General features: G+C 41.0%; 1 protein-coding gene across 1 annotated transcript; it reads right to left on the reverse strand.

The window, feature by feature from the left end:
* Positions 1 to 415: 415 nt before the first annotated feature.
* On the reverse strand, positions 416 to 10,332 carry LOC144135203 (uncharacterized). Its single transcript, XM_077667945.1, has 6 exons — positions 10,185 to 10,332; positions 6,715 to 6,805; positions 5,726 to 5,770; positions 3,036 to 3,226; positions 1,382 to 1,710; positions 416 to 709 (listed from the first exon to the last, which is right to left on the reverse strand). The coding sequence occupies exons 2-6, from the start codon at positions 6,785 to 6,787 to the stop codon at positions 691 to 693; spliced, it is 657 nt and encodes a 218-aa protein (XP_077524071.1). The 5' UTR covers positions 6,788 to 6,805; positions 10,185 to 10,332; the 3' UTR covers positions 416 to 690.
* Positions 10,333 to 12,279: the final 1,947 nt, after the last annotated feature.

Raw genomic sequence — 12,279 nt, forward strand, 5'->3', positions numbered from 1 at the left:
GGTTCATCTAAAGTTTGTATATTAAATATTCATGCATTTCCGCCCGAAAAGCTTGAGCAATCGGCCGCTGTGTGCGTGAGTAATTTCATTTGTTAGCAGTCAAAGTATTAACTGCCACTATTTCTGTGGGTCATTATATAGAAGGAAAGTGTTCGTTTTTATTTGGCAATGCAATTCTTGTTTTTCATTTAAGCAATTCGCAGACAACATTCATTAGATAATTGTGAGGGTAACCCGCAACGTGCAATGAGTGTTCTTTAAGAAATAATTTTTTTAATTATGCATTTGTGTGCTTTAAGTTACGTAGTAATCAAGCATCAGTTCATTAGTAATTTCTTAAGAATATGAATCATTTTAAATGTCCGTTATACACAACATTCCTAAAAGAAAGTCAGTGAGTAAAGTTGGAGTCTTTATTGCACATAATAAGGCGAGGAGTCGTTGCTCGGAAACTTTTTAGTTTTTTTTTTCTCTGGAATGTAGACATAATTTACAGGTTGAAGCGTGACATGCCTTCGATGCGGTACTACAACAAGCTCAGTGCAATTTGAGCTCCTGCTCATTGCCAATGGCTGAGCGTTCACTCTGAATATAATTCAATGTTCCCTGAGAGTCTTCCGTAACAGGAAGCGGAGAGGCACTGGGCGTTTGTGCAGTTCGGTCATCCTTCGGTCTGCGGCGCTGTGAGCCTCATAAGGAGAGACGCATTCTGAAATCCAACAAAGAAGCCGGTTCAATACGAAAATGTGCTATATAATGCGAAACATGATAAAAAAAGTTGTTAACGCAGTAGAATGGCAATAATGTTGGTAGTAATTTTCAATCCCATCTTACTGTGAACGGTTCCTAAATTTCGCAGAAGCAGTAGAAAATTCTGGGTTGCCCAATGAGTACGCCGCGCCTTTTATTAACAATCAGTGGGAAACAGAGAGGTTTCGGAAATACGCAACCAGAAGAGAGACTGCTGGCCGCACTGAGGTTGTGCGATGTGCACGATCCTCTAAATTGTTCGTACCATAGACCTGCAGCACACTTATAAATTCGGAGGGATGCAAAAAACTCCGCTAGCTATGCCGGGAACTGGCAGCACGCTGTCCAAGCTCCTGCAGCCGGAGACAATAAGCTAGCACACGCACGTACAACGTTTCCTGTGCCAAACTCACCCTGAGAGATTGCTCTAATCAGTTTGCCTTCATACGTATCTCCTTGGTTGAAGATCTTATATGCTTTCATAATCATACGTTGTGATATCATAATTAAAATGTGCTTTTACGTGATTTTACGTTAACTCGAATGCGAACGGTTTTAGGCATTCCACCGCTTAAATAATGTCATCCAACGAGGGTCTTTATGGTTGTGATGCGAAGTTTACCAAACTCACCGATCCATGTTTTCCACGATATGGTCGTCAATCAATGACTTCTTGATGATTGCTCCTGCCCATCTTTCGGCATGATGCCTTAAAAATTTATCCTTTAATCTCCCGTGCTGGTCGTCCACTGTGATTTGTGAGGAGTGAAGTGAGAAAGCCCTTGGGCGGACGGGAACAATAGCTCTGGCATGACAGTCTGATGTGATTTCACGATAGACCGGCATTTCTAAAGCAACGCTCATGCCATGATACGTAATGTTGACGGGACCGTCAAGCCCAATGTTCCACTTCAGCGTTGTCACAACCGGCATTGTTGATTCCAGCTTGAACTTTAGGACCTGCAAAGCATGTGGTGGCTTTTCTCTTATTCCATTTCATAGTGAGATCTAAGATCCGCACGTCACAGAAATGCATCGCATTATGTCGGTAAGTTTTATTTTGGTATTGGCTCGTCATTGCAGCAATTCGTAAAAAGAGCGGGAAAAGAAGGCTGATACACTTTCTATCAGACAGTTGTTTGAGGAACACAAGAAGTGATCAAATTCTAGTAACAGGACGAACTTTGTCCTGTTTCGTGCCTGTCAAAGTCCTGTCAAAACTGTGCCCATAAAATCCTGTTGCGGCAACTTCAGGCGGTGTCTAATTATTCCCCTCTTGGCGCTCAAGTAAGTTTTACTTATAACCTCCTTGTCCCCGCCAATAGAAGGCAAAAGCACGTTATAAACATGAACATCACTGTGGTAAACGGCAAAACATTATTTTGATAATAAAAATTGACCATCATAAGAAAGCAGCACTGTAGATAATCGTATGCACTTGACGCATGCTTGAAAAAAAAATTAAGATTGGACCCATATTGCACAGAACGCGTAGGAAGGGTTAACAACGGAAAATGTTCATTTGGCATAGTAATACGTTTTTAGAGCGCCCAATAAATGTGTCTGCAGAAAAAGTAACTCCTGCTGTGAAGGACGGTTTTCCCCGGATTGATGACGCACCATGCCTCTCCAATGTTTCCCTTCTGCAGAGTTATATTGGCGTTATATTGGAATTATACCATGTAGTTATTTTGGCATACGCTGAAGGAGTTGTAATTAAGGAGCGCAGCAGGAACTTATGTTGTACAGCCATATCTATTCAGATATTTAGGTGATATATATTTAACTCGTTGTGCAGATAAGCATCTTAATGTTTACACTGTATTGCCACTACTAAAACAACCATGCCATGTCGGCTACTTCCGAGAGATGGTACTGGGGTGTCCAGAAATTTTAAAGAGCTCACAAGTACGTGAACCAAAATAAAACAATAAAAATATCCTGCCGCATTGAGTTTCAGACAGACGGTAGCTGTGGATTCTTTCCTATGCCTTCTAAAACTGGTATGGGTTTTAGGGTTTTTAACATGCCAAAGCAACTCAGGCTCCCAAGGGATGCCGCAGTAAATGGCTCCGGAAATTTCAACAACCTGGTGTTCTTTAACGTGCCCTGACATCGGGAAGTACACGGCCCTCTAGAATTTTGTCTGCATCGAAATTCGACCCCCGCGGCCGGCCGAGCGCCATAACCACTGAGTCACCGCGGCGGGGCGCCTATTAATACTGCATTGGCTAAATATTTAGGTGGCCATAAAGCAGATTTTTGTAATCTGCTCTCCGCCTTACCCTCCTATGGAGTTCGCAGTAGCTACGTAGTGGTCCACTGCGTCGAAGCCAATTTAAACCAGTGACAACGAAAGGCTTCTTATAATTCTGTCGATTCGCAGTAGTGAAGTCGGAGGAGAACTCGGCTGGCAACCGAAGGGCAGAGTCAAGGGCGTTTTGCAATTGACTGGTGTAGTAGGAGTCGCAGAAATCTGTCAAGGGCCAAAGATATCATGAATTAACCACAAGAAGTACTAGCCGTTCAAGTTCTTGCAAAATAAACAGAAAGTTGGTCATTGATTGAACACACCGTACCTGTGAGCCCACCTCTTCATCACCGCCATTAAAAAAATAAAACAATTTACCATTGGGTAATGATACTCAATTATTGGAGGATTGTGGAATCAGTGTAGATAGCTACACGCGGTACAATCGATGCAATAATCTGAATATTATGAATGTTATTTAATTTATTCCTCTCTGAAAGACGGCGAGGGTATTACGTCAGGGAGAGCAAGCTCAAGTGTTGTACTCGAATAGGAACGCAACAAAAAAGAAAGATAATAGTAAGGTAAAGGAACAGATAAAAAAATTGGCGGTGGTTTTGCTCTGGCTAAACCTGGAGTGACGCGATAGCTACAGCTGGTTGATTGGAACCTGGCCACGTGACGAACCACGTGATCAGCTATGGCGGCGCGCCGCCATGTGACCAACCACGTGACAGCGTGCCAGCGCCGCCTCGCTGAAGGCTCGAAATGCTACCGTAATGTAGCTGTCGCTACAAAACACTAATGTACTGCAGTTGAAAATTTATGCATCAAAAAAAGAGGGCCCAGCTTAACTACACAGCTTAGCCTTTAGTGTGAATAGTTGTTCCGTGTGAGTGATACTTGTTGCTGATGTGATGAGGTGGATTGTGTATAAGGAAGTAAGGGTTGATTTTTAAAGTTGTTGACTGTGGTGACACCTTTTCTTTGAAAGGACAACCTTGTGGCTTCTTTGCTTGTTTTGGCTTAAAGTGCAAGCAAATTTTAAAATAATCAGGGATTTTAGTGTAACGTGAAACTCAAATTACCCTTTTCATTTTATGGCCTTCTGGGTATAGATTTCAGAACATTTTATTGATCAGACTGTTTCTTTGAAATCTATAGTTAACTTGCCAGTATGTGGCGCATTACCTTGCAAGACTATCGCCGCGTATTGTACTGAAGCGCAAATTATGAGCTGGGGCCGATGTCAAAAGAATATATATATATATATATATATATATATATATATATATATATATATATATATATATATATATATATATATATATATAATCACCAAAAATTGAAAAACATAACATTATTTAATTCACGACGTTTCGGCTGGAGGAACAGCCTTTTTCGAGTGGGCTGATCTTCCATCCGAAACATCGTGAATTAAATCCTTTTATGTTTTTCAATTTTTGCTGATTTTATATTTTATTGACCAAGTCAGCTCCCAGAAATCACTTTTGTTGTATATATATATATATATATATATATATATATATATATATATATATATATATATATATATATATATATATATATATATATATATATATATATATATATATATATATATATATATCTATATAGATTGTGGAAATTCTACACCAAACACATATGATGCGCATTTTCAAAACTGAACTTATATACTATCAGTATTTCTTTTATTCTACATTGAGTGGCCCGAGTCAACCCTCCTAGGAATGCGCACCATACATTTACAATGCAAATTGAATTTAGAATGGAAACTTTCAAACATAGTTTGGGCATCTAAGTTTTTAACTTGCAGCCAATATGTTTTACTTTTTTCCATCGTGAAACAGCGCACAAAAAACACCAGGGCCCCAAGAAAGGCTGGGAAAAGAGTCTTCTGTTGTTTTTGTGCGCTATTTGACTGTGGAAAAAATGAAGAACCTACTGGCCTAATGTTCTACCATGCTGAACTATATGTTTTTACTGATTCAGCGACACTCACAGTATTAAACTGCCACTCGTTCAAAAAGGTACTAGTCATTATTCCATGCTTTATATAGATGTGGATTTCTAATCAGGGGCGGCTGTTCTCCCACCGCAGGTGTTCTTTATGAACAGTGCGTTGTTCCAAAATTACGCTCATCTTCCTTTTGAGTCTCCACTTTCGCCATAACCCACCAGCTAACATGAAGAGGGCGCTTGGTGTTATTTACTAAAGTGCTGTGCACGATGCCATTTGCGGAAGTGTAGGTATTTTTGCACGATGCCGCCAAAAGGGGTGTGAGGGCTGGCAGCGATAATTGCAACTTTGCTTTTGCTCATAAAAGACAAAGAAATAGAACAAGTATATTAGTGTTCTCAGTGCCAGTGTACTTCACTAGACTGGAAACTGTAAGTCTAAAACGTTGCTAGAACGTTTCGCTAAACCAAATCGCGTCCGTTAGCCTTGACACTTGTGTTAAAATACGTAAGAACCTAAATCCCCCATAAATTTTTCGTTGCACTTGTCGCTATAATTCTTGAAGGTAACTGACCCTCAGTGCTCAGTAATGCCTAACGAATCCCGCGTCTGTTTCTTCATATGTTCTTCTTGATCAACGCTAGAAAAATGCACCATGGGACCATTCGCCAGCTAGCCTAGTAACATGTGTTAACGACTTCTATGCTAGTTTATTAAAGTCAATATTTTAAGATGATTCTTACCAGAGTTGTAGTGGCTGCGTCCCTGGTCTGGATCACCGTGGCTAACTGCAATGCAATCACGTACAGAATTGACAGTCTCGCTATTGCTTGTATGAAACACTTGGAGGACACACCAAGCATGAAGCGCAAACGTGGAATAGCCACGCAGACGGCGTAAGAATGCGCTCGGTTGAATGTAAATTAATTGGCTATGTGTAGAGAAAAATATTCGTGTATGCAAGTTATTGACTCGTTACCGACAATATTTAGTATTAAACGAAGCGTGAAGACGTTCAAAGATTCAATGCGCTCCTATGAAGATTAAACACCATATGAGCAAATATCTAAGATTGCCGCCTAAAGAGACAATAAGTAAAAAAAACTTCAGGAAAACAGAATATGTGAATAATATCTAAAACTTCGTGTCAAAACAAGCGCAAAAAGAGACGGCACTCCGCTCAAAGTGATAACATTTTTCTGTGGCTATCCGCTTTGCAGGAATAAATTGCTAGGCCGCTATTTTTTGGACAGTCTGAATTCTTAACACAATAGACTTGAACTACTATATTAACACAATACAATTGCAATGAATTCATCAGATCAACCATGAACTATCCTAAATACAATTGGTCTTCATTTAATAACGCAAGCATTGACGTATCTGCCAAGAATACGCTCAGGAAGTTACTGACGTTTAATTAGAATGAATACAAGTCCATCGATTTCTGAACGCATATCTTTCAATTAAACGCTTTTGCTCGCCTCTAAAGCACTTCATGCAAGGTGATCGTCGAAAAAGGGCAGGGTGGCGGTTCTTGAGAATGACAAAGTAAACAAGGGAGAGGAAAGTCCCGTGGTGCAGCCTCAGGACGAGGACAAGTCTTCTTGTCGAAACGTTGGCGAGCACCCTGAGGCTTTCCCCTCTTCTGTTAGCTTTGTGATTTATGGACGGCGGTTATTCACTACAGTGCAGGAATGTTAATGCAACACTAATTGCGCAGGTAGCTTACAAAAGCAAGAGCAGGCCACTTCAAGTCCTAGCAGCATCCAGAGGCAAACACCCAGTGCTGTGCTTCGGCCCATGTCTGACTTCACCAAATTCTATAGGGAGGAAAAACAGAAAAAAATTGGTTTTATTTTAGATTTTGCATGCCTTATACATAAGTAATAACCCGTAACCATAGCTTTATGATACTGACAATGGTGTTAGCCAAATTCATAAAATCTATTGATATGTTATTAACACAAGCTTCGGTGTGTTGACAGAGCAGCCGTAAAAGTTTTTTTTTCTTCTTTGATGATGCAGAAGTGTATACAGGAGTAGGAACTATCAATTTTTTCCCGATGTAACATGCTGGGATGAGCGAAATGCCGTTGCGGTAGTATTGAGGCGGCAATATGTAACCTGTGAAACTGAAGCTCAGTAATTACGGCACAATGACAATCATAATCATCATCAGTTTAACAACGCCCTCTGCAGGGCGAAGGCTTCTCCCATATCTCTCCAGTTAAACTTGTCCTTCGCCAGCTGCGGCCACCGTATCCCCGCAAATTTCTTAATCCGAATTACCATCTAGCTTTCTGCCGCCCCTCTTGCCTTCTCTTGGATTTCATTTCGTTGCACTTATGGACCAGCGGTTATCTTGCCTTCACGTTACGTACCTTGGCCAAGCCCCTTTGTTCCTCTTTATTTTGAATAGGATGTCATTAACTCGCATTTCTTTCCTCACCCACTCGGCCCGCTTCTGGTCGCTTAACGTACCACCTGTCATTTTTCTTTCTTAATATCAGTTGCTGGGCGAGTTGGTACTTCATGCTAACATTCACAGCGCAAGACGAACACGGACACGAGGGGAGACACCACAAAGCGCCGACTTCAACAAATAACCGCTGTACACCATATATAGTCGCTCGCACAGCAATAAACTTTTGTTGAAGTCGGCGCTTTGTGGTGTCTCCCCTCGTGTCCGTGTTCGTCTTGCGCTGTGAATGTTAGCATTTTTCTTTCCATGGGAATATCCCTTCTTCCTTTACTGCAAGCAAACCGGGTGCTGACACTGCATTTAACAAAGAGCGAATGACGTAGAAGGATCATACGCATGCACGGCATGTATTCGTAGTCTTCTGGTGGAAATCACCTGCAGTTCACGCGCTGAAATTACAGCAATTTTGGTTTTACGGAATATATCTACAATGTCGCCTCGGTATTCAGTGATTTGGTTTGCCAACGACACGAATGTGTTTATGCACTGTTGTACACTGACAGGAGTACCTAAGAATGCTAAAATTAGGTTCAGCATGTATTGAATGTTTGAAACTTTTTGGCGACTATAGTCAGCATGTACAGCTCACCTTTCTGCTTTTACTCTAAACAATTATTTCTTGTTATATATTTAGCATATAATAAATGGGACCAACCAGTAAAAACAGTGGATCTAATACCAGCTTACTGCCAAGCACGATCAATCATCAGCGATTAGAAACTTTCTGCCCGGAGGAGCAAGTCAAAAGCGCTCCCTTTCTTCTAAACGTCCTGCTCTTTTGACGCGAAAAAAAAAGGGGCGGGGGGGGGGGGGGGGGGGGGGGGGGAGTTGCTACGAAGTGGAACTGGGACGCAGGTAGCAAACACTTAGAACACGCTTCCGATATGCTGAAACAAGGCTGAGTAACTTCCCCCAACAGCTTGACTCAATGCGTTGTTTTCTTTATGCTTCACATTAAACAGCGTACACCGCCATCGCTTAACTTATTTGCCTCTAAATTCCAAATAAGAGCTTCCTAGTGCATCTGCAGCCATATTTTATCTATCTAGTTTTAAAATACCCTCAGAGCCACACAGCATTTTGGAGGGTAGTGTTCATACAAAGTAATGCAACTAAACATATAAATATGAGCGTATATTTACAGAACCTCGCAAGCTACACAGTGTTAGCTAATTCGTTCTTGAAATAAACGATGATTATTAATTAGTTTGGTGTGGGAAGGTCATTCCACTCGCCGGACGTCCTGGGTAAGAAAAAATCAAAAGTAAGTTTTCGTTCTGAAGAATGGTATTCCAACGTTGTGAGGGTCGTCCACCTTTGGTGACGTACTGTGGAGGAAATAAGTTCTTCGTTTAGGTAAAAATGGTGAAAAGCTCAACTGTTGCTGAGTGCTGTCATCGACTTATAAGCAGAGTGTGCCTAATGTATAGCCTCCTTATGTCATGCTTTCGAATTAAGCTTAAGAAGCGAACCGAATTTTAGTTGAATTGACTTTATACGGCATTTCATTTTTGCAGAGTAAAAGCTGTTAACACCACGGAAAGGTTGATGCAGTCTAGACGAATAGTTTTCTTCCCAACGTGTGCATGGTGCGTAAATGTGTTATACAGGCAATGCGACCATCTTTCAAGCTGTTTAGTTTATTTAAATAGATTAACACAATCCCCAGGGTTGATGGTCGAAGAATCAAAAAGCAAGAAAATGGCGCAGATCTTCTGAAGCACAGGGTAAAAAATCTCCAGGACCTACCATTATGAAACTGGGCGTGTAATGTGCATTTCATAACACAGTCACGGATCTATGCAGAGAGCTCGTTCCTACCACTGCATTTTCGAAGTGTGCATATTGGGAACCGCTAAAGGCCTACTGTGTCCAATATATGCACTAAGGCATGAACTGAGGCAACTAATTGTCAGTCGACAAGCAAAAGTCAATCGTCATTGTCATTACAATCGCTGATTGTGTACACTGCAGGACAGCGGTCTCTTTTCTAAAAAACACCTTTTGTTTTATCATGACAAAACCAGTTATGTTTTGTAATCAGCACTCCCAACTGCCACACATTCTCGGCTATATATTAATTGCTTTAAAATCATCAGCGCAGCCGTACCATAGAGAGGTTATCAGGTCACCGTACTGTATGGAAGCCATAATACGACTTACGTCTCTGTAACTGCGTCACTATATTTGCACAAGTATCATTCTCAGCATTGTTTCTCTCTTTCCGCCTCTTACCGCTACGCCGCCGTGGTAGCTCAGTGATTATGGCGCTCGGCTGCTGGCCCGAAAGACGCGAGTTCGACCCCGGCCGCGGCGGTCGAATTTCAATGGACCCGAAATTCTAGAGGCCCGTGTGCTGTGCGATGTCAGTGCACATCAAAAAACCCCCAGGTGGTCCGAATTTTCCGGAGCCCTCCTCTACGGCGTCTCTCATAGCCTCAGTTGCTTTAGTACATTAAACCCCAAAAACCTAAACCTATCTTACCGCTAGCCTTATCATATCCCGGTTTTCCTTCCCGGTCAATTTCTTTCAAAGCTTTTTTTCAGCCACTAGGTTTCTGCTCCTAATGTTCGTACTGCTACTTTTTAATTATGACACCACTGCGCAACTCCATATACTTTCTCCTGGAGGAAACATTAGGAAGTTAGCAATCCTTCACAATTTAAGGATCACAACATTGCATTTTTAATTTAAAAAAGTAAGAAATATTACTTACTTTTTGCGTGCTTCCTAATCTTGTGTACCTTTCTTTTCTGTGTGCAAGAAAACCTGACGGAGAAGGCTTGAAGTGCGGTGTTGACCAACTGAGGAAAGCGGCAGCTCGTAGCTAAAAGCCGAGACGCTTTATGTTAGACAATACTGGGGACGGGCGTCTTCTTGACTCGCTCTCAGAGGGGACGCTTATTTATGGTCAGATAACACAGCTGACAACCTCCTACTTGCCGCAGAGGGATAGAAGGTGTGGTAAGAGGAAAATGAAACTACGTTCATTAACACGCTGATTGCGCCTTCATATCGCCATATTTCTCAAGTACTTCCTTCTTCCGTATCAAGTTCAGAAAGAACTGCTATCAGACCAAAGTTTTCTCTTTTCTTTAATTTTATAAAACGGCTGCTAATAAAGATTTCCCACATATTGAGCGAATATGTGTAACAACTGGAAATAGTAACGAACAGAAAAAAGAGCAGAACAAATGCAAGACACGTAGAGATCATGAAGGAAAAACCGTAGTATAGATTTTGTGTGCTCTCCTGTCATGTTAACTATGCATCTGCGTTTGGGAAGCTTCTAATGTATAGTTGTCATCACTTTAGTTAATGGCAAATTGAAGTTTTCAGAAATTCAAAATGCACCGCGCTATCGCTTATAATGATAAAAAAATGGAGCAGTAGCAACTTTGACGAAAGAAGGAACGCTTTTAAAAAGAATGATTTCTTTCTTACTGAGTTTGAGCATAATACAAGGGAACTAAAGTCCACCAATAGACGGCAGACAGGGAAAATACAGACAAATTAGGCTCACTAACAACAAAAATTTATTCAAGAATAAACCATAAAGAATAACGAGATCTTCGAGAATTTCAACAATTTTCTAGTTGAGCGCATCATTCTTTTGACAAATACTAGAAGTGTTTGTTCTTTTAATCTTTCTTAGCTTGTTTTCTTTTTTTAAACCTCACTGCTCGCTCCCCAGTTTTTGAGTACGTCTTATTCAGCCTTTTATTCTCGTGTCTCTCCTTCCAGTGTAGCCCTTGATACGCATAGGTAACGGTAGCTTTTAGATTTTGAAATTTTAACACAATGGAATGGCTATTTTTGAGCTCCGCCAATAAGCAGCATACCTACCCCTCTTGTTTCGTCTTCCCCCTCCCTTCCAACATGTATATGCTTTTCTTGTTTCAATAAACATAGCGCTCACCAAAGAATTTCTGCTTACACACGGCAGATAGATCGCTTATTTTCCTTGCCTATTAGCATCTTTAATTCTTATGCTTTTGCTTGGTTTCAATCAGCTTGCAATGTTTGATATGTCATATGATGCATGCTTGCGTGAGTTTGCAACATTTTAGACTTGTACTTCGGTATAATTGCTCATTTTCTACTTCTGTAAATAATTCTCTAAATTCTCTAAATAACGTTGCGCTTCTCTCGGTCTTAATACATTAATCTATATAGATAAAATTCTTCATTTTTTCTTTACCAAGGATTAACGTTATACCGGGTAGCCGAGATTGGTTAGCTCGCACCTGGGTTATCTTTTTACACCAGTGATGGAGATGTTTAGTAGTAGAGTGTGAGCGTACCTTTTGCAATTTATCCAAAAAAGCTTAAACGAGCGAAGCACTAACTTATGAGAGAAGAATTTCCCGACAAATAATTTACTTCAGCACAAATATATCACTCTTCAGTTCGCAGTTTTAATAACAATTATTGGACGAATACTTCCCCGCCAGTTAGATAAGTGCTACCGAGAGCAGGACACGGAGGTTACAGACGTATTGCTGCCTTGCTAACACACGCAAGCGTGAGCACGGCGTTCGAAGAACTTCATCAAGAAATTAGAGAACTGCAATTTTAATTTATGCGTAGGTGAGAAGTGTTGCTTCAAACTTAATGATTATTGCGCAACACGTAGCGTGATAGGGAGCGGAGATGGCCCTATTGTATAAGCCGGCGCGATACGAAGCTGCTATATTTTTGCCGGCGGTGGTTGATCGCCTGCTGAGTTCTTTTTTTTAGTTTTCTTCCTCTGGGTACCGTTGTCATGAAGACGATACAACGATCCAGAAGGCTTCCCACCTGCCGCCATC

This window comes from Amblyomma americanum, chromosome 5 (genome assembly GCF_052857255.1).
Source record: "Amblyomma americanum isolate KBUSLIRL-KWMA chromosome 5, ASM5285725v1, whole genome shotgun sequence".
NCBI lineage: Eukaryota > Metazoa > Arthropoda > Arachnida > Ixodida > Ixodidae > Amblyomma > Amblyomma americanum.

Excerpts from the sequence above, each read along its gene's own strand:
- LOC144135203 (XM_077667945.1), bottom strand. The coding sequence starts at position 6,787 with ATGGGCCGAAGCACAGCACTGGGTGTTTGCCTCTGGATGCTGCTAGGA. Across the intron at positions 5,771-6,714 it reads AGTGGCCTGCTCTTGCTTTT|TTAGCCACGGTGATCCAGAC; the intron begins GTAAGCTACCTG and ends ATTGCATTGCAG. Across the intron at positions 1,711-3,035 it reads ACTGCGAACTCCATAGGAGG|GTCCTAAAGTTCAAGCTGGA; the intron begins GTAAGGCGGAGA and ends CATGCTTTGCAG.